The 22198-nt window shown below is 43.7% G+C and overlaps 1 protein-coding gene across 2 annotated transcripts in view; it reads left to right on the top strand.

Moving 5' to 3' along the window:
• Positions 1–626: 626 nt before the first annotated feature.
• UBE4B (ubiquitination factor E4B) overlaps positions 627–22198 on the top strand; it is a 122250-nt gene continuing 100678 nt past the window's right edge. For both annotated transcript variants that reach the window (XM_032393922.1, XM_032393929.1), the window contains exon 1: positions 627–1349. In XM_032393922.1, the coding sequence (XP_032249813.1) occupies positions 1326–1349 (24 nt within the window). In that variant the 5' untranslated portion in view covers positions 627–1325. The remainder of the gene's footprint in view (positions 1350–22198) is intronic.

Here is a 22198-nt window from a genome sequence, read left to right as displayed (position 1 = left end):
CAATCATTTATACTTTCAAATTTTACCATCACTCTGGAACACGTTTAAAAAAAAAAAAAAGCCAAAGCAGGAACTCTCTAAAAGGCTAAAGTCAAATAAAATGAAGTCGTACTTGTCTTAGTTTTCTTCCAGATGGGCTTTCTCTGTGGAGGTGAAGTGTCCAAGGGTTTTTCCAGAATGTGAGCGGTCAACGCGTTAGAGGACGTTGGCCCCAGAAAGGTCTTCTCTTTTCCTTTACTTGGTCTGCATCGTGGAGTCGCTAAAAAGCAAGCGCCTGGAAACAACGCAGGCGCTGCGCGGTCGCAGCGCAGACCGGCATACCCTCCTCGCCCAGCTTCCCGCGCCTCCAGGCTCTCCCGGGAGCCTACCTGGACGCGCCTGCCGCGCCCGCCACCCCCGGGCCGTCGCCATGGCACCGCGCCGCCCCGCCCCCCGCGCGCCGTCCGCCCGCAGCCCCGCTCGCCCCTCCCCCGCCCGGCGCTGCTGCGGGGGAGGGGGTGGGGCGTGGGGGGAGGAGACGCAGGCGAGAGGAAATCGGCGGCGCGACGCCCGCGGCCCATTGGCTGCCTCGTCCTGGGGCCAGGAGCCCCGCCTCTCTGGCGGGGTCACGTGATCCCTTTCAAAGATGGCCGCCCTGTTGTTTTGATGAATAATACTTGGTGGGGCGAGGGGGTAAGAGTAGGGGTGGAGGGGTAGGAGGATTTACTCTTCCATCCGGAGCACCGCGAGTCCCGTCCTCCCCCTCCCCCCTGCCCGGGCTCCGGCGTGGAGGCGGGGCGTGGCCGGCCTGCTTTGGGAGGGGAGGGGCTTCCCTCTTCAGTGCTGGGCTCTGCCTCGTCGGCTCTGGGGTCGCCTTACCTCGGGGCATCCACTCTGCAGTCGAACAGTTCCCGCCTGGGGCAAAGGGTAGGAAAGAGCAGGATCTGCTGGAGGAAGCGCACCTGCCGCGCCACCACCACGAAGACCCAGCAGGCTCGGGGCACGAGACGAGCTGGAGACCCGAGTCCCTGGTCTGGGTAACCTGGGAAGCAGAGGGCAATAGTGGCGCCTTAAGATAACCCTGTAGAGCAGCAGCAGTGGCGGCCAAAGGAGGCTGCTCGGGGCACAAGCAGCTGTAGGAGTCTCTGGGGCGATTGGAGTGACCGACGCCAAGGCGGTTCAGTGCCTCTCGTGTTCTTATTTTTTAACCTCTGACTATGCAATTCTGAAACCTCCCCCATTCGGGGGACCAGACAGCCCGATAGACACCTTCCATTCTCCTCCCGCCCTGGTCTCAAGAACAGAAGGATCTCTCCCTAACGCCTTTCACCATTAAGAGGAAAGCGATGGAGGAGCTGAGCGCTGACGAGGTGAGGAGGTTGGGGGACACCTTGGGAGATTAGTTGGCAACTCTTTGGCGCTTTGGACAGGGATGGTATTGCGCCAGTGGTGCCTGGCCTTTGGGTTTGGGGAAGGAATGGAGATGACATTTTCCAAGAATAAAATGAGTCCCTGAGAGGGTCTCCAGTTGTATTCTCCTGTATTACTTGCCTTCTTTCTTCGTTCTGAACTCCATTGGCTTCTTTTCGAGTCTTTTAGGGTCTGAAGAAGAGGAAAGCCTACTGAGGCGTTCATTCGTTTCCTCGGGGTGTTTAAGCAAGAAGGGTTAGATTTACATCAAGTTAAATGTGTGTGTGTGTGTGTGCGTGCACGCGCGCCTTACTGCAGAGATTTAAAGAATAATTTTGGGTGGAATTAGAATGTATGGGTGTATGTTTTTTAAAAGGCAGTATTTGAAATCCCAAGTATGTGTGGCTGTTGCCTCGAATAAGTTGATTAAACATGCGTTTGTGTTTGGGGGTGGCCTACAGACAGATTCTTTGATATTTAACAAAATATGTATCTTCTCAAAAGCCTAGTGAATTCCAGTTAAATTCTGTAATGTAACAAGTACTAATGACCCCTGGCATACTTCTCTCATTCATCCTTTTTCTAGTTTTAGGCCCTTTCAACTTGTCTTTCGCTGTAGCAGACACTGAACAGGAAGCAAATGGTAGCAAATGACTTTGTAAACTCCCCCTCTTATTATTTCTGAAAGGAGTTTTACAGATCTCTTTCTTGATGTTTTAAAGATTATTTAATAAGGTTGTCATAAAAACAGTGGCAATTGGGGTACAAGGAATTCTCTGTGATTCTACTCACTTTTCCCTTCCTTTTTACAAATGAGGAGCTACCCTTTCAGGACCCCTGCTGGCCTCCCTCTCATCAATCTACCTCCTCATTTCTTTCGCTAGTTCATATAAAACTTCCCTACAGTACTATGAAAGTAGTCATCCATCAGGTTGGCTAAGTACATGCTTCCGTTTCAGCTAGAGTAGTCAGTATATTTACTTAGGGACTAAAATTCTCCAGGGATGGGGCTTGCAAGTGGTGAGTTCAGATGTCAGGTGGGAAGGGAAACAAATAATTTTTGTGGGTTGTGATGCTTGGCTATTTGGAGAGTCAGGATTGCTCATTCTGGGCTACTTTTTTTTCTCAAATACATCAGGAATGTAATCTAACTAAAATTAGAAGAATATTGAACGGTTTCTTTCATTCCGGTAGGAACTCTCAAGAGATGATGCCCTTAAAGGCACTTTGTTTTAGGTAATTTTTAAAAATCTGCTCTCCCTTTCTTAACAGTAACTCTAATGGGTAAATTAAGGCAAAGAGTTTATGTTTTTTAGTAGTCCTTTGTTTCCAGAAATTACTTTTTTTCTTAAGGTTCTCTAAGTTGCTGCTGGTTTAGAGTTTTTACATACTTGGTATTTCACTGAGAAATTGTCAAATAAAGCATAGAGACCATTGGAAGATACTGCATAATCTACACTGCACTTTAACCAGTCTTTGAGGAAGTTGTAACTTTTTTGTGACCATATAGGAACAAATGTAATCGTTGTGGAGGAGATCAGAAAAACATTTTTCAAGGTCAACCGAATATTGAAATAAATGTGAAAAATTAAATTCACTAATGTTAGATCAACATAAAATTACGTTCGACAATTAGGTGACCTGAACGAAGAGGAACAGTTCAGTAACTGGTAATTCGGTCTCAGCAGAACCTAGAACAAATTAATGGGTTTTTTTGTTTTGTTTTGTTTTGTTTTTTTTGAATCCATTTCCTTAATTCTGGGATTAAGTGAACAGTTCTCAACAAAGCCATTTCCAGAGCTTTTGCCTTTGTATTGTTACTTGCTTGGTGGAAACTGTGTCACAGATATGGTAGGTGGTATTCATTTGGTTAGAAAATAAGACATTTTTCTTGCTGAAAATTCAAACATAACATCTCAGTGTGAAAACAGGCAAGACAGTGATCTTTCCATCTAAATTCGGCAATTAGGTAAGGCAGAGTTTTATATTCGAACAAAATGAAAATGTCTGAGAATACAGTCCCTACAAAATAGAGGTTGGTATAACCAGACTTGTAGCTTTAGAAGATTTTAGATTATGGGTCCCTCTCATAGATCACCTGAAATTCTTACACTTTTCTTCTCTTGTGTAGAGTAGTTCTTTTTTTTTTTTAAAGATTTTATTTATTTATTTGACAGAGAGAGACATAGCGAGAAAGGGAACACAAGCAGGGGGAGTGGGAGAGGGAGAAGCAGGCTTCCTGCAGAGCAGGGAGCCTGATGCGGGGCTCGATCCCAGGACCCTGGGATCATGACCTGAGCCGAAGGCAGACGCTTAATGACTGAGCCACCCAGGTGCCCCTAGAGTAGTTCTTTAAGTGCCTTATTGTTTGTTATTTATGTGGCACATTACAGTGAGTTCATTGCTCTATGGAGCAGATCCATGACTAAGTTCATTCTCTTCAGGAACCTACATTCCAAGGCTTCATTATGTACATTACATTCAGTCTGTAGCCTACTCATGTGTTGTTCTTCCTATACCAAAATGATGCTATGAGTAGGGGAGGACAGGTATTTTAAACTGTTTTTCAACTGTGGTGATGAAATTGCATTGAAATGATTTGCTTTTTCCTCTTCTTTCTTTTTTCCTTTTTCTTTCTTTTTTTTTTTGGCTTAATCTTCTTTATGACCTAGTTCATCTTCAAGATGGCTGGCTGGGATAGTTAGGGTGTGGTCAAGGTTTTAGAAGAGTGGTAAGTCTTCCTTCTCAAATGCAGAATATGTGACCTTGCACTTTTTAGCAGTGTTCTCTAAGTGGAAAGGGACCGACATTTATTAACAGCCTTAGAAACCAGCTCCGTGCCAGGCACTTTACAACCATTGTCTCATTAAATACAACAGTGCGATCAAGAAGGTCCTTAAATTTTCCTTGTTTTATAGATGAGGCAACTGAGATTTAGGTTAACTGACTTGTCCATAGTGATCTGGCTTAGAAGTGGCAGAGTTGGAATTCAAACCCGAGGTGCCTGATCTAAAAAACTCTTTTTACTACATTTTATTGCTTAACACCTGACAGTAGATTCACTGCAACTTCCATATACATATCCTACTAACATGCTTGATCTACATAGCTTTTCTGTAGGAGTGTTGTTTCTCATGAATGCATTCATGATATGATGGAGTTTATAGTCTTTTTGGTACTAACCCTTCATCAGGCCTCTCCAAAATTGTTCACTCCACAAACATTTTTTTTTTTTTTTAAAGATGCTAGGTATCTCTAGCTATGTGTTAGTTAGGTTAGGAGAAAGTCCTTTTTCTTAAAGAAATTGTAATTTAACTGGGCGGTGGGGGTAGAGATAGATACAGGTAGGAGGTCCAACAATTTCAATCCAGGGCTAAGTGCTGTTGTGGAGGGATGCACAAGACATTAAGAAAAACAAGAAGGGACCCCTGGTGGGGCAGTGCTGTAGTGAAGACTTTCAAGAAAAAGTGATGCTGAATGCTGAGCAGTAGTTGCCAGGCGACAGGCTCTTGGAAGTGGCTGTGAGACTGGGGAGCCCAGGAAAAAGCAAGAATGAGGGCCCAGAGGCAGGATTTTGCTAGGGGAGTGGCTGCAGGTAGGCAGGCACCAGATCTTGGAGGGTCTCAGAAGTACTTAGGAGTTTGAACTTCGTCAGTTAAGACTGTAAGAAGCCTTTGAGGAATGTGAAGGGGTTAGAAAGATGACCGGCAAGGTGTAAAAGTGAGTTGGAAGACGGTGGCTGCAGGCTGGGAGACAGATTAGGAGGCTCGTGTTGCTCTCCAGCAGCGAGGCAGTGGAGTCGAAGGAAGGCATTGGTGGTGGGGATGGAGGAGGGCAGACACCAGAAATATTGAGGATCTAAGTTAACCCACTTCTAACGATCAGATTGATGTAAAGGAGGCGGGGGTGGGAGAGGAGAGAAAAAGATGATTCCTTGGTTTCTAGCTTGAGAGAAGGAGGATGAGGAATTCCAGACAAGGAACAAGCAGATTTTTGGATCATTGAAAGATGAGCCAACATAGAGACCCCCACCTCTGGCCTTTCTACTCCGACCTGTCCATCTCTTTGACCTTTTCTTTCTTTGTACCAAGCCTCAGAACCTAAGCTCACTCTTTTCCCAGTAGGTAATTGCTGCCACACTATAACTAGGATTCTTTCTCAAGCCTGGTAGGGAAGTGGGATGTAGCCTCCCACTTCGTTCTTCACCCTTTCTGTTCACCTTAGTCAAGAGACAGAGAACGATTATGATATCAGCTAACATTTATTGAGCATTTAATATGTGCTAAGCATTTAACTTGCTCAGCAAGGTTGGTAATATCACCCCATTTTACAGATAAGAAAGTTGAGGCTGGTAGAAATTAACTAACTTGCTAAAAGACACACAACTGGGAAGTGGCAGAGTCTGGATTCTAATCCAGAGTTTGATTTCAGAGTTCTTTTTTTTTTTTTTTTTTAAGATTTTATTTATTTATTTGTGGGCGCCTGGGTGGCTCAGTCATTAAGCGTCTGCCTTTGGCTCAGGTCATGGTCCCAGGGCCTGGGATCGAGCCCCACATCGGGCTCCTTGATCCGCGGGAAGCCTGCTTCTCCCTCTCCCACTCCCCCCACTTGTGTTCACTCTCTCACTGTGTGTCTGTCTGTCAGATAAATAAATAAAATCTTTTTTTTTTAAGATTTTATTTATTTATTTGAAAGAGAGCAAGAGCAAGAGGGATCACAGAGGGAGAGGGAGGAGCAGACTCTCTGCTGAGCAAGGAGCCCGATGTGGGGCTCTGTCCCAGGACCCTGAGATCATGACCTGAGCTGAAGGCAGATGCTTAATCGACTGAGCCACTCAGACACCTCTGATTCCAGAGTTCTTAATCCCTTTACTAAACTACCTGAAAACAGAAATAATCTAAGCAAGTTTGTGATGTTTATAGTATTTTAATTGTTCCTTTTGAGATGGGCAGTGGAAGCCCCAGTTATTGCTAAGAGTGGAGCTCATCAAATAGCCCCCTATTCTTGTAGGGGAAGAAGACAGAAAGACTTGTGACGAGAGGCCCTTGGGTCTCCAGGCCTTTGCTTGGTGCAGAGTGCATTTGCTCACTAAGTGCTTAGGGTACGTCTAGGTGGACGTGTCCTCCCATAAGCAGCTCATTGAACTGTATTTACTGTTTACTTGCTGTGGGTCAGATACCACAGGAAGCTGCTTGCATGGAGCTTCATTCCAGTGGGAGGAAACATGATAAACAAACATGTACCCTTAGAATGTCATGTGGTGATAAGACTACCAAGAAAAACCAAATCAGCAAAAGGGGTGGGAGAGTAATGGGGACATGGAGTGTGTACAGTTTTGGAGGTGGCTTTTTTTTTTTTTAAAGATTTTATTTATATATTTGAGAGAGAGAGAGGGAGCTCGAGCGGGGGGAGGGGCAGAGGGAGAGAGAGAATCCCTAGCAGACTCCATGCTGAGTGTGGAACCCAACACGGGGCTCCATCCCAGGATGAGATCGTGACCTGAGCCGAAATCAAGAGTCAGATGCTTAACCGACTGAGCCATCCAGGTGCCCCAGGAGGTGGCTTATGAATAGAAATTTTAGGGATAATAGGGAGCCATCTGGGGGGAAAAGTGTTCCCAGGTACAAGGAACAGCAGGAAACAGGGGCGTGTCCTTGGTCGGCTCCAGGAACAGCAAGGAGGACAATGTGGTTGGAGCCTGCTGAGCAAGGGCACAGGAGCAGAAGTCAGTCATTCTGTCGGCAGAAATTTGAGTTCTTATAACTGGGGTTCAGTCAGTTGTGAGATGCCCTTCCCCACCCCTTTTTTTTCTTCACATTTTAACATCTATTACATTGGGATGCTTGTTATAATGGTATCATCACTATTGGCCAGGTGGCAGGTCTGACACACTTGTCACTTCCTGTTTATGTGCACACCTGGTTTTACCTGTTTATATTATTGCCCCTTCAATTGAGTGCCATGGGTGTTAAATTTAGTTGCCATTTTAAATGCCTTCCCCCAAACCACGCTTTGATCAGCAGTAATTAAAAGCAAATGTTACTTTGTATGCAGAGAGGAATGGCAAGAGCAGTGGGGTGTCAGTATGATATTAGTAAAGAAAATGTTTGTTGTTGGAGGAATGACCACGATTCCGTATTTTATTGCAAAGCACCAACGAAGTGCATCAGGGAGCTTTAGAAAGGCAGCAGCCTGTAAGTTTATGAAGCTGTGCCACATTTTGCAATTGAACATATAGTTAGAAGGATTGCCTTTCATACCTAGGCAATGCAGCTAAAGGTCACAGACACTTCACGTTCCTCAGAAAGAAATCTCAAAGCAACGGGAGGCTGGTGTAACCGTTTACAACTCTGTCCTGGTCTGTTGTTCAGCCATTTTGTTGTGGTTTAATGGGCAGTATTTTTTTCCTTGGCAGTGCAAAAAATAATAGTGCAGCTTATAATCACTGACGTCTTAAATTTGGTGAAATATAATATATGTCCAGTCTTGTTCTAGACCATGAGGATATACCAATGAAAAGTATAGGCAGAAACCCTGCCTTCATGGGGCTTAAATTCTGATTTATGTTTTTTTTTACTTTATTTATTTAAATTTTTTAAACTAATCCCTATGTCCAATGCGGGGCTCGAACTCACGACCCCAAGATCAAGAGTCTCATGCTCCACCGATGGGGCTAGCCAGGTGCCCCATTCTTATTTATGTTTTAAAAGAATTATATGCTGTGAAGTGCATAGACAAAAGGGGAAAGAGTGAAAGCAGAAAGGAGGCCGTCACAGGAGTCACAGGACAGGGTTAGTGTGAAGAAGTAACAAAGGGTCAGAGAGTGATTGGTCAGATAGGGGCGGGAGACCCTAGCACCGGGTAATGGGATGGACGTGGCGTGTGAAAGAGTGGAGTCGAGAATAACCGTGTGAGTCGGGATATCACTGGGCGGACCTTTGTAACAGAGACCTGCAGTTGCAGCTGCTTACGCCAGATCGAGGTTTATTTCTCTCCAAATAGGAGGCTGGGGCTGCTGAGGCCGCTCTGTGTTCAATAGGGGGCCAGGTGCCTTCTGTCGCCTTGTACCAACTTGCCTGACATATGGCTTCCATCTTTTGGTCTGTACATGTCTGCATTCTAGCAGGAGGGAAGAGAGGAGAGGGGAAGGAGAAATCATACTCCTTCTGTCGAATGGCACAACTTGGAAGCCTCGTGATCACTTCTGCTCACCTCCCATTGGCTAATGAAAAATATAGGCAGAACCTAAGGCACGTGGCCACAGCTTCTTGCCGAGAAGCTGAGAAGTATGGGTTCTACTGGGTAGCCAAATGTTCACCTAAAAGTTCTCTTTTGTTAGAGGGGGAGGACAGTCTAGGCCTTTCTTTCCAGACCCTTCTTCCCAAATCTAGAACACACTGTGCACCTTTCCAAAAGAGACAGCCTTCAGTCAATTTCAGAGCCCAGAATCTCTGGCTGATTGATATACAGTCTAGGAACCTTTAGATTGAGATACAAGATGTCATGCGCGTGTGTCCCCACCTTATGTACTGTGATTGAGTAGGACAGAATAATGGAAATAGAACTCTAGTTTGGGAAAGGGAAAAATGGGGAGTATAGACCCCTCACTGGTCCTTAGCCATTATTAGCTCCTGCCAGGCCATGTTGTGGGGACTTCCTGCCTTGGCAGGAGTTCGACTGCTCATTTAGCAGCCCTTGGTCTGCTCTCTTGGAGGAACTCCCTTGTCCCTTGCCCTTTGTGGTGGTTTTTCAGTATCTGTTTTCCTCTGGGAATATGTCATTGGAGAATATCCCCTTCCGGGCGATGAACAGTTTCTCCAGCTTCTTTCCTGCTGGATATTGAAGGAGTTGGCTTTATCAACCCTATTTAGCCTCCGAATTACCAGATTCTGAGGAGTTTAGACTGTAGGCTGTGGACATGCCTTAGGCAGACCTATATTCCCTTTTATCTCTGCATGCAAATTGGCAGGTTGTAGCTTGAATCTGTCTCCTTTTCATGGGACTTCTTGCTTAAAAAGTGGCAAGAAGCCAGTAAGCACCCAAATTCTGAATTGTTCAACCAGTTCCCCTAGAATTACAGGCCATGTTGGCATGCAGGCAGTTATTGAAGATGTCATGGGTTTTACCGTATATTTTGTTGTGGTCTAACAAGGGTTACCAACCTTCTGTCCTGCAGTATCTGTGCCCATGCTGACCCCAAGCCATTGCCACGTAATTGTAGTCTATTTAGGTTGATTACTTCCAGATTCAAAATTCTGTGCATTGGTTAAGATACTGGTTCGTTTGTTGGAGCCTAGCAATCCAAAACAATAATGGCTTAAACAAGGTAGAAGCTTATTTTTCTTTCAAATAAACATCTGAGTAGGTGGTTGGGAGCTGGTTCAGTAATTTCATGATTCCTAGGGATCCAGACTCATTTTGTTTTGTGCCCTATCATCCTCGGTGTGAGGCATCTAGCTCGTAGTCCAATATGGCAGCTCCAGCACCTACTCGCACATCTGCATTCCAGTACTTAGGGACTAAAGGGGAGGGGAGGGCATGTTCCTATCCCTTAAGGACATGATCAGAAAGTGTCACACATCATTGCTTACACCTTCTTGGCCTTCTTGGTGGCTGAATATATAATGAGGAGGCAACTAGCAATCTCTACTGCAGTCATATCAAGAGTTTTAGCCTACACAGCTTGAAAAATGGAGTTGTCATATACTGAAATGAGGAATACTGAAAGAAGATTAGAGGAAGAAACTAAGTTATGTTTCGATCATATTATGACTATATTGCTTAGCAATTATCCACATGGAGATGTTAAGTCAGTTGTTGATATATGTTGGGTTTGCAGCTCAAGAAGGAGGTTGGGGTTGAGATACCAGTCAGGATGTGTCAGTATATTTAAAACCATGAGAATGGGGACATCTGGGTGGCAGAGTCAGTTAAGCTTCTGACTTGGTTTTGGCTCAGGTCATGATCTCAGGGTTGTGACATTGAGCCCTGTGTTGGGCTCTGCGCTCAGTGCAGAGTCTGCTTGGGATTCTCTCTCCCTCTCCTTCTACCCCTGGTGCTTGTGCTCTCTCTCTCAGATACATAAATAAATCTTTAAAAAAAAATAAAATCATGAGAATGGACAGATTACATAGGGAGTGAGCGTAAATAGAGAAGAGAGGAAGTGAGAGGATTGAGCCTTGAGCCTCTTCAGCAGTTAAAAGGTGGGGAGGAGATAAAGAGGACCCAGAAAAGGACTGATAAGGGACAGCCACTGAGGTAGGAGGAAGGTCAAGAGATCATGGAGTCCTGCCATCCAGGAGAAGAAAGTGTTTCATGCCAGAGGGGAGTGTTCAACTCTGTTTAATGTCAGTAAAATAAGTTAGGGAAGGACTAGGCCTTGACAATAGGGTTGGGCAATGTGGAGGTTGTTGGCGACTTTGACAAGGCCAGTTTCACTGCTGGCCAGAATTGGTTCAAGAGAGAATGGGAGGAGGGAATAGACAGCTCAGGAGTGAGGCAGAGGCTCCAGGGATAGGCCGAGGAGCCCTCTGAAAATGGTAGAAGAATGGGTTTAAGAAGTGGGGAGAAAATCCTTGGTGAGCATATCTTTTACAATTTAACTTTTACCATTCTCTATCATAATCATCAATGCCTTTCTTCATTCAGTAAATATTTATTCAGTGTTTACTCTGCTCCTTTCTTTCCCTGAAGTAGGAAGTAAAGGCATAGAGGTAGATTTTGTATATTGTTCCTAGCAAGGTGTTTTGGGCCTGAAGAGTGGCACATACACATTTTGAACTGTAATCAGAGGAACACTAGATCATATTATAGTTAATTTTTAAAACCTTTAATAAAAAAAAAATAGAGTGGCAAATATGTAGATGGTAAATATTACTAATTCTGTTTGTTTACTTTCAACGAGTATAGGTAGGATATTTACTCTCTGCTAGGTACTGAGGGATACACATAGAGAGATACTGTCTCAAATATGAATAAGGCCTGGTCTTTTCCTTCAGGAACTCATGCTCCAGTGGGGAGACAAGAACACAGGCAGCTAGAGTTCAGGTGCTACCCTAGATATTTAAGTAAAGGGAGTGCTGTTGAGGGAGCACTTCATGCTGACTGTTTCCTCCAGGAGGATCGAGTCAGTCCTTAAAGATGGTCGGAGTTTTGACATGGAGAAAAAACTGTGGTGAGGATAAATGTTTCAGTTATTTCTTACTCTGGGCAAACTCAGTTAACATTCATTCTTTTGAAATTGGTTGTAGAAATTATGAGAACCACTGAGGAAAAATAGGAGATGGTGAAAAAATCTGATAGGGGTAGGTATTTGCCGATCTGAAAGGTTTTATGATGTATCAGGCACAGCCAGATATGTCACCCCAAACTCTCTAAACCACTAAGATTTGGCGGAAGCTGAAGGAGGAGTTGCTGGGGGAGAAGTAGAGAAAACAGCAAAGGTGTTTGATTAAAATTGCTTCTCCTGTCCTGATGCCAGTCACACTGCCTTGGAATTGCCTGTGTGCGTGCTGTGCCGACTGGTGCCGCACGGGCTCCTGACTGTCCTCATTCACTGTTTCTTATCCAGCTCTTAGCACAGGGCTTGGCACAAAGTGGCCCATAGTAAATATTTGTTGAGGGGCTCCTGGGTGGCTCAGTAGGTTAAGCGTCTGACTTCAGCTCAGGTCAGGATCTCAGGACCTTGGGATCTAAGCCCTGCATTGGGCTCCCCGCTCAGCAGGGAGTCTGCTTCTCCCTCTGCCCCTCCCCTGCTTATGCTCTCTCTCAAATAAATAAAATCTTTAAAAAGAAAATATTTGTTGAATGCATGAATTGAATACAAGGCGTCTCTTTGTGAGTCCCAATTCTTGTGTTGGAGGGTTCTTTTTTCTTTTTTTAAGATTTATTTATTTATTTTGAGAGAGAGAGAGAGAGAGAGAGAGCACGAGCTGGAGCTGGAGAGGCAGAGGGAGAGGGAAAGGGAATCCCAAGCAGTGCAGGGAGCTCGGCTTGGGGCCCGATCTCACAACCCTGAGATCATGACCTGAGCCAAAACCAAGAGTTGGATGCTTAACTGACTGAGCGACCCAGGTGTCGTAATTGTTTTTTGTTGGTAGTACATTAAGTTGCATTAGTTAGGTAAAGGTAAGCACTTGAAAGAAACCTTATTGTCAGAATTGTAATTCAGAGTCAGATAAACGTGAGTTTTAAGTGAACCAACCAATTGGAGGACCCTGAGCAAAGTACTTTCTGAGCCTCAGTTTCTTCAACTTGTAAAAGTTATGAATATCTATCTCATGGCATTGTTCTTCAGAATAATTGCAGTGGTATGTAAATTGTCTAGCACAGTGCCCTGGCAGAGTAGATTCCTGGGACATATTAGTTCTCTTTTCTGGAGTAAGATGGAATTGTACAAAATAAGAATTTTAGTGGCTGCCCATACAGTATCTAAAAAACTCCATGCATGCACAGCACACCTTGGAGATACTGCAGGTTTAATTCACAATAAAGCAAATATCAGAATAAAGTGAGTCAAACTAATTTTTTTGGTTTCCCAGTGCATATAAAAGTTATGTTTACACTACACTGGGGGCACCTGCGTGGCTCAGTCGGTTGAGTGTCTGCCTTCGGCTCAGGTCCTGATCCCAGGGTCCTGGGATCGAGCCCCGCATCGGGCTCCTGGCTCAGCGGAGAGCCTGCTTCTCCCTCTGCCTCAGCACCTCCCCCTGCTCATGCTCTCTCTCTGTATCTCTCTGTCGCAAATGAATAAATTTAAAAAATCTTAAAAAAAAAAAATACACTACACACTGGAGTCTGTTAAGTGTGCAATAGCATTAAAGTATATATATATATTTAAAAAGTATGTATATATGTATATAAATATAGCATAAAAATGTACATGCCTTAATTTAAAAATACTTCATTGTTAAAACATGCAAACCATCATTTGAGCTTTTAGTGAGTCATAATCCCTGATCACAGATCACCATAACACTTATGATAATAATGAACAAGTTTGAAATATTGCAGGATTACCAAGATGTGACACAGAGACACAAAGTGAGCAAATGCTGTTGGAAAAATGGCACCGGTAGACTTGCTCGAAGCACGGTTGCCACAGATGCTCAATTTTGAAAAACATAATATCTGCAAAGTGCAGTAAAGCAGGGTGCAATGAAACGAGGTATGCCTATAATGCCAGGAGTGTAGAGGGCCGTATCTTACTGGTTACGGTAGCGAACAGGCCCTGGCTTGTGTGAAAGGTTGGGTTGGAATTTTCTCCCTCTATCCCTTAATCTTCCTGAAGTCTCTTCTCACCCAGTATTAAGCTGTACAGTTATCACTCGTCAGGCCTTCTCCCCCGCTTTTTCTAAAATCGGGAGTGATCTGGTGGCCTGAAGGAACCTAGGGGGTAAAAGTGGAGCCAGGAGGTTTGAAAGAGGGGGAGCCGGGCAGACAGGACCTGAGGAGTCCCGGAAGCAACTTTCCATATCAGACCTAAAAAATAATACCCGAAGTGACCCAGTCTACCCAAACCAGAGGACTGACTTTGTCTTCTGAAGGGCCTGCCGGTCCTGCAGTGCCGGGAAGGGAGGGGAAATCTCTGAATTGGAGGTCGTTGTGTTAACTGCTCACCAGCTGCTCTATCTTCAGCATCTTGTCCAGTTCTTGGAAGACAATAGTCAGGCTGGGAGGAGAGGTATCTTTTGGGGCCTAGTATTAAGAAGGGCTGGGCCTTGACTTAATTAGCTTTCTAATTAAACATTGTGGAATGTATTTAGTGCACAATGTTTCTTTGTTCCCTGTCAGTGTTTGGTATAAATTCTAGATGTGTACTAGTGTCGTAATTTAATTAGTTCAATTTTCTGACTAGATGAAGTAGTACTTTGCTTTTATGGGCCTTTTGGGGAGCTGAGCTCCTAGGACTTCCAGGCAGAGCATAGTGAGCACCTGTCACCTGCCAGGCATTCTTCTAGAATCATATCAGGTCAGGGTCTTTTGTTAGACTGTGTCTATACTTGTCACCAGGGCTGGCGTTATGGGCATGTGACCTGCAGTCAGATGGTTTCATGCACGCGTGATTCAGTGCTCTGCTGTTGCTGTCTTGTAACTCTTAATAAATTTTGAGCAAGAGGCCCTGCATTTTCATTTGGTGCCAGGCCCCGCCAGTTCTGTAGCCCGTCCTGCTTTGTCTCTGACTTTCTGGCTGGTGGATAAATGTCTGGGAAGAGTTTGACCAGATCCCAAGATTATAGAAAACCATGTGAAAACTCACCAAAGAGAGATGTTCATGTTCTTATGGAGAAAATGTTAGTATGTGTCTACTATAATGCCATGTCATTAATAGAGTTTCTTGAAATTTTTAACGATTTTCTACTTCTACGTGATATGAAATCTTTGGATAACTTATTTCACTTCATCCAATGGATTCACTTTTTTAAAAATTAGGGTTTTTGACATAGAGGCATTTACTTCTGTATTATCTTTTTCATGTTGTACATCTTATCTCTCCAATCTCAGTAGGACCTCTTTTGTATTTTACCCAATATAGTATGTATCTTGGTCATGCTTTTACAGTATAAACACTTTCTTTTTTCCTGAAATATGGATTGTTGTATTTAAAGCTATAACTCATGTGGGGCACCTGGCTGGCTCAGTCGGAAGAGCGTGCACCTCTTGGTCTCAGGGTCATGAGTTCAAGCCCCACATTGGGTGTGGAGCCTACTTAAAAAAAAAAGAAAAAAGAAAAAAACCTGCAACTCATGTTGGTTTTAACATTTTAAAAATTTTAAATTAAAAAATGTCCTTCAAAGACTGGTTTTTTAAAGTATTAGTATTTCTCTGTAAATATTTATCTGTGCTGGCCAGTCAGGTATTAGGACTGACCAAAAATAATCATGTATAAGTGACTAATTTTCAAAAGTAATAAAGTACATTTAATATTAGAGCTGGAAAATTCTGTATATACGGATGTCCTAGTGGGGAAAACTCATTTCTGAGAAAGAAATGAAAATTGATGGAAAATTTAAAAATGTCTAGCAACCTTTATAATCTACTCAGTAGAACTTTCTGTGTATGATTTGATTTACTCATAAAATTGTCATGTGTAGGGTATTGAAAGATATGAACAACCAGAAAAAAGCAGACAATAGGCAAGATGAAGGGAAAAAGTGCTAAAAGTTAAAAAAAAAAAATATCCAACCACTTTTTCAGTATTGTATATAGATCTGCCAGAGGAATTTACACGTTGGTTTTGGCAGTTAATTATTCTGTGGGCCAGTTAAAAAAAATTATAGCCCTGTTGCACTTTGAACACCAGTTATGTGAAGTAGATGTTTAGATTGTCGTTTTTGGTGTTTTGCTTTCGGATGCTAAAGCACATATACATTTGTGTTTGATGAATATTAATGAATGAATGAACCTTTTACTTTTACATTAGTTAATCTTTTACTTATGATAGGTACAGACCAGATACCATTTCTGTGGAGTTTCATCAAAAGAAGTGCCACAGTTTTGGGGCACCTGGGTGGCTCAGTCGTTGGGCTTCTGCCTTCCGCTTGGGTCATGATCCTGGAGTACCGGGATCAAGCCCCCGCATCAGGCTCCCTGCTCAGCGGGGAACCTGTTTCTCCCTCTCCCACTCCCCCTGCTTGTGTTCCCTCTCTTGCTGTCTCTCTCTCTGTCAAATAAATAAATAAAATCTTTAAAAAAAAAAAATCCACATTTTTTTCCCCTCAAGGACAGTTTGGGGCAGATGAGGTGGTCATCTACTCTGGTTTGTTCATTTTTACTTTGTTCAGATGTCCTCACTCTCAAAAAGGTTTGGTGATTTATGGCCTAGGGAAATGTGAATCAAGCAGTCTTTTTCCTTGAGATGTTATGATTAGAATGGCTTGTGAGTGGGAGAACTTTAGTGAATGCCAAGTGGGAGAAATGCTTGTGGAAGTGTCCCCGTTGGACACCTCTTCATCCTTTTTTATGTTTTGCCTATAGTAAGCCCATTCACCCATCATGGAATGAGAAGGTTATGTGAAAATGTGGCCATTTCTGATTTTATTTACTTATGTAAAAAATTAAAAAAAAAACCCATCTTTTTAAAGATTATTTTTTAAAGATTAGAAAGAGAGAGAGTGTGTGCAGTTGCAGAGGAAAGGGGCAGAGGGAGAGGGAGAAGCAGACTCCCCGCCGAGCAGGAAGCCCTATGTGGGGCTTGATCCCAGGACCCTGGGATCATGACCTGAGCCAAGGGCAGCCACTTAACCTACTGAGCCACCCAGGTGCCCCTAAAAGAATCTTTTTTAAATAGGCTCCACACCCAATGTAGGGCTTGGACTTATGACCCTGAGATCAAGAGGACTGAGCCAGCCAGGCACACCGCCATTCTGATTTTTAGAAGGGAGAAGGGCCTGTTGGCATTGGTGGAGTGATGATGCATAACCTGCAGGAGGAAGTTAACATTAACAGTTCACATTAGGAAGGAAACGTGTATTCACACCAAGAACTTGATGGGCACATAGTGCCCAGAGGAGTATTTTCCCTCCCTGAGAGCACACTATACACTGTTGTCTAGATCTGCTAGAATATTGGCTTTGAGTATTCAGACTGAGTGGGATTGTAGAGCTTTGGTAGTGATCAGAGGAAATGTGTGAACCCTCCTGCAGAAGAATGTACCCTTGGGTCTCAGCAATAATTAGTTTGTGAGTCAATTTAAGATACTTTTCATGTACCTGGGTTTTAAAAAATTCTTTAAAAATGTTGAATGCTGGGGCGCCTGGGTGGCTCAGTCGTTAAGCGTCTGCCTTCGGCTCAGGTCATGATCCCAGGGTCCTGGGATCGAGCCCCACATCGGGCTCCCTGCTCGGCGGGGAGCCTGCTTCTCCCTCTCCCACTCCCCCTGCTTGTGTTCCCTCTCTCGCTGTGTCTCTGTCAAATAAATAAATAAAATCTTAAAAAAAAAAAAAATGTTTAATGCTGTCAATTTCAATTGGTCCCTTTTAAGTGACCAGAATCCATTTTATGGAATAGTGTCAGAAGTAGCTGCTACTTGGTCTTGTCATCTTGTCTGCTTAACCAATTGGGGTCAAAGATGAGAATGGGGCCCACATCATCTCTTTCTATCACTTGGGATATTTTTGGTGAGGACATAAAATTGTACTTGCAAGAATCATTTTTTCAAAAACCAGATGTAATTAAAAAGCATCTCCGCATGCTTCTCTGCTGTATAATGTTGGCGGACTTAGGCTCCTGGTCCTAGTAGTTTCTCTTGCTGCCAGTTTCACAGTCAGTTAACAGATCTGATGCTAATTTTTAGTAGCTGTGCTACATATTCATATTGTTGCGGTGAGACAGAGCCCTGAGCCCAAGGAAAACAGTGTCTGGGCCTAAAAGAAAGATGGAAAAGAGCAAAAGGATGGAGAAAACTTGTGGGCTGAAGTTATGAAAAAAAGTAATACCTTTATTGTGTGTCGGGTAGACACTTGTCATTTGTTCAACAAATATTTACTGTGGGCTGTCTGCTTTAGGCATTGTTTCAGTTAGTGGGGAGATGGTAGTGAATATAGTACATCAAGTGTCTGCCCTCTTGGAGCTTACATTGTGTTTGGGGGAGACAGGCTGTAGACTGGTAAAAATTCAGGTAGTATGTTACATTATTTTTATCTCTGATGACTCTTGCTAGGTAAGTGATATTTATGTCATCACCTTCTTCTAAATGGGGAAACCAAGGCTCAGAGAGATAACACAGCTAGAAAGGGGTACAGCTGGGACTGTGACCAGAGCTGGCCCCCTGAGCTGGCCCCCTGAGCTGGCCCCCGGAGTCGTGTAGAAGACTTTGTGAAGATAGGGCCACCCAGCAACAATTCACTCATCCGCTGCTTGGCCCCTTGTCTCACTTTCAAGTGGAATGCTTTTTAAAAAAGATTGCTCTGGGGCGCCTGGGTGGCTCAGTTGGTTAAGCGACTGCCTTCGGCTCAGGTCATGATCCTGGAGTCCCGGGATCGAGTCCCACATCGGGCTCCCTGCTCAGCAGGGAGTCTGCTTCTCCCTCTGACCCTCCTCCTTCTCATGCTCTCTGTCTCTCATTCTCTCTCTCGCAAATAAATAAAAATCTTAAAAAAATAAAAAAATAAAAAAGATTGCTCTAATGGCAAATGTTGATGAAGAGTCTAGAATAAGTCTTTATTCTTATAAGCTATTTATTATTCTAATTTGAACTAACAATAGTAATACTTTCAGTGTAACAGGTGACTCAGGAAAGTACCTTTGGTAATTAGGCAGGTTATGCCTTTGGTTCGTAGCCCTTGCCAGCCGGCAGAGCGTGGTTAGGCCTACTTAATGTTTTCCACGTTATTGATCAGGCAGAAATTATTGGTGTGGGCAATTGTTGCAGTTTATAAAACTCCTTGTGATGAAAAAAATAGAATCACTGGATTACATCAGAGAATTGTAAGGGCCACAGCCTTTTTTGCTCTGTAAGGAAATACAGTTCACAGTCTGTTTCTGATGACAGGAGGACCATTTCTTTGGTTCTATTGCAGCCAGGGCAGTAGGAGTTCAAAAGATGACAAGTTTGAAAGTTGTGTGGTTTGCTAGTAAGTGCTAGAACTTGGCCTTTGTAAGAATTTTGTACTTTATTTTTGAGAGATTATTCAACTAGAATAGGACTTGTGGAGGAAGTAAGGTAACTTGCCTTGTCTGCTTTCCTTTCTCAGGGAAGGGAAGCATGGCCGGCAACTGAGGGCATGGGGGTAGAGAGAGGCGCAGGAGTACGGGGAGGATTGTCAGATGGATGTAGGATGACCGTAAAATGGTCACATCCAAACTAGGACTCTTCTGAGAGGGAGAATTAGACAGGAGCCCCCGGAGTCCCCCTGCCCTCTGTGACACTTTGGGGCTGGTGGGAAGCATTTGGGTAAAAGCACTAGTTGCTTTATAAAGGTTTTGATTTGGGGGGTCAGTTCTGGACATGGTCATAATATCTTTTGGAGAAGAAATCAGCCTCTTGGTAACTTCGAGTCAGCGTTGTTTGAGCTGGGTGAGTAATCTGGGAAGGAAGGCAGATGATTGGAAAACCAAGGTTGCAGAGGTGACAGTGCTCCTGTGTTCTCTTCCCACTGTGCCCTGGTGTGTCCCGTGGCAATTCTCAGCTGACTGGGGGCCTTGGTCCTTCATTTGTCAGCGTGGGCAAGGGGGTCGGGGATGTTAGATTCATGCGTGTCAACACTGATGGTGGTTACACGATAACAACCAGTAGCCTGTTCCTCTCTCCTGATGTCTCCCTTTTCATGCTAGCAGAGGCCGGGTTAGACTGCTCTGCATTCTACAATGAAATGTAGAGGCAAAAATAAAAAGGAAAATAGGAAGCAGAAGGTAAAAAGAAAATCTTTGTTTAGAATCACACTTTCCAAGGATACTATTTTTTTTTTCTCTAGGTTAGGATTTATTTTTTTCCAAGCTAAATCTTCTTCTTCTTCTTCTTCTTCTTTTTTTTTTTTTTTTTTTAAGATTTTATTTATTTATTTATTTGACAGAGAGAGAGAGAGAGTGCACACAAACAGGGGGAGTGGCAGGCAGAGGCAGAGGGAGAAACAGGCTCCCTGCAGAGCAAGGAGCCCGATGTGGAACTCGACCTCAGGACCCCTGGATCATGACCTGAGCCAAAGGCAGTCGCTTAACCAACTGAGCCACCCAGGCACCCCCAAGCTAAATCTTCTAATGCTATTTCTTTCTCTTAGAATCATAGATTTTTAGAACTTGAAAATATTTTAGAAATCTTCATAGCCTACATTCTTCACTCAAATTGATTTTTTTTATTATAAATTCAGTAGCATGGATTCACTGAGTTCTGTGTGATTCTTTATAAGAATATTTCCAAATCAAGAATTAAGGCAAGAGCAAGAATTACCCGTAATCCTGTTATCCAGAGGTAATCATTGTTAATTTTTTGGCCTATTATTTTTTGGCGTTCCATTATTTTCTCTGTGTGTTGTTAAAAAACAAAATTCAGTGGAGTAAGTTTAAAGATCAGGTTGGCTTTATTCAGTGAATCATGAATCGGGCAGCATCCCATCTAGCAAATGGAAAGGAGTTCCCAAGAGCCAAACGAAATGGCAGACTTTTATGGGCAGAAGGGGTTTAGGAACAAGGAAAGAGTAGAGCACCTCATCTTTCTGTGGGGGCCAGAAAGGGTCTGTCAGGCAGATCACCTCCCTAGTGCTGTCAGGAAATTCCACGTTTACTGGTTTAAGATTATGCTCCCAGGAGAGGTTGAAACTGCTGTTAGGTGAGGTGTTGAGTCTTGGTTTGCTGATATGGGGCTTAGCACAAGTGACTCCATTATGGGCCCGTTGTCTCTCTTTTTTAACTGTGTATATTTGATGTACTCTACTGTTCCTTACTCCTATATCTCTGCTCTTCCTGAAGCCCTCCCTCCCTGAGCATGACAAGCTCGCCCTCTTTTAAGACTCAGCTGCCTTGTTACGTTCCCCTGGAACCTTTCCCTCAACACCCCACATTCCTGCAGGCCCCCACTCTGGTTTGGCTTCACTTCTGCTCTTACCATATTGCATTAGAGCAATCTGCCTTTGTGTCTGTTTCCCCTACTAGATTGACAGCACAGAATAAGTCACATTCATTTTTAATTTCCAAAGCCCATTTATTTCTGCCTGAAACATTGGGGCTTGGCTAAAGTTTGTGGAATCAATGAATAAATCATTTGAATCATATCATATCGTATGCAGTTTTATATATTGCATTTTAACTTAACATCGAATTATAAGCATTTCCTTGCATCCTTACAAATTAAAACACCAATTTTAATGGCTACAGGTTTTTCCATCATTAGGTATACTGGTTAAGTTTTCCCCAAATGTAGGAAATTCGGGTAGTTGTCAGTTTTTTTTTTCTTTTTTTTTTTAAGATTTTATTTGGGGCGCCTGGGTGGCTCAGTTGGTTAAGTGGCTGCCTTTGGCTCAGGTCATGATCCCAGGGTCCTGGGATCAAGCACCGCATCGGGCTCCCTGCTCAGCAGGCAGTTTGCTTCTCTCTCTCCCTCTGCCCCTGCGCAAGAGAGAGAGCATGAGCGGTGGGGGGGGGGGATGCAGAGGAAGAGGGAGAAGCAGGTTCCCCGCTGAGCAGGGAGCCCTATGTGGGCCTCAATCCCATGACCCTGGGATCATTACCTGAGCTGAAGGCAGTTGCTTAACCAACTTAACCACCCAGGCGCCCCAGTTTTTTCCTTTTTAATATATATTTTTAAAAATGTTATTTATTTAGTTTTGAACTTTTTAAAAAAATTATTTTTATTTTTATTTATTTAAGTAAACTCTACGCCCAATGTGGAACTCAAACTCACCACCCTGAGATCAAGAGTCACTTGCTCAACCAGCTGAGCCAATCAGGAACCCCTCTTTTTAAATATCATATCTGATTTTGTGATGAAGCTTTGTATATGAATCTTTGAATTTCTTTTTTTAAGATTATTTATTATTAGAGAGAGAAAGCGCACGTGCGCGAGAGCGTGCGCTGTGGGGAGGGGCAGAGGGAGAGGGAGAGAATCTCAAGCAGACTCCCTGCTGAGCGTGGAGCCCGACATGGGGCTCCATCCCATGACCCTGAGATCATGACCTGAGCCAAAACCAAGAGTCAGATGCTCAGCCGATGGAGCCACCCAGGTGCCTCTGATTTTCTGATAATTTCCCTAAGATTTCTGGAAGCAGAATTACTGGATCAGAGGGTATGATCATCTTTAAGGACTTTTCCAGAATGTAGCCAGATCGCTTTCTAGAAGAGGGGTAGGGCTACTACCTCAGTGTCAGGAGGGTGGGTA

This window comes from Phoca vitulina, unplaced genomic scaffold (assembly GCF_004348235.1).
Source record: "Phoca vitulina isolate PV1807 unplaced genomic scaffold, GSC_HSeal_1.0 scaffold2, whole genome shotgun sequence".
NCBI classification, from domain to species: domain Eukaryota; kingdom Metazoa; phylum Chordata; class Mammalia; order Carnivora; family Phocidae; genus Phoca; species Phoca vitulina.
This window is presented reverse-complemented; position numbering and strand designations above follow the sequence as displayed.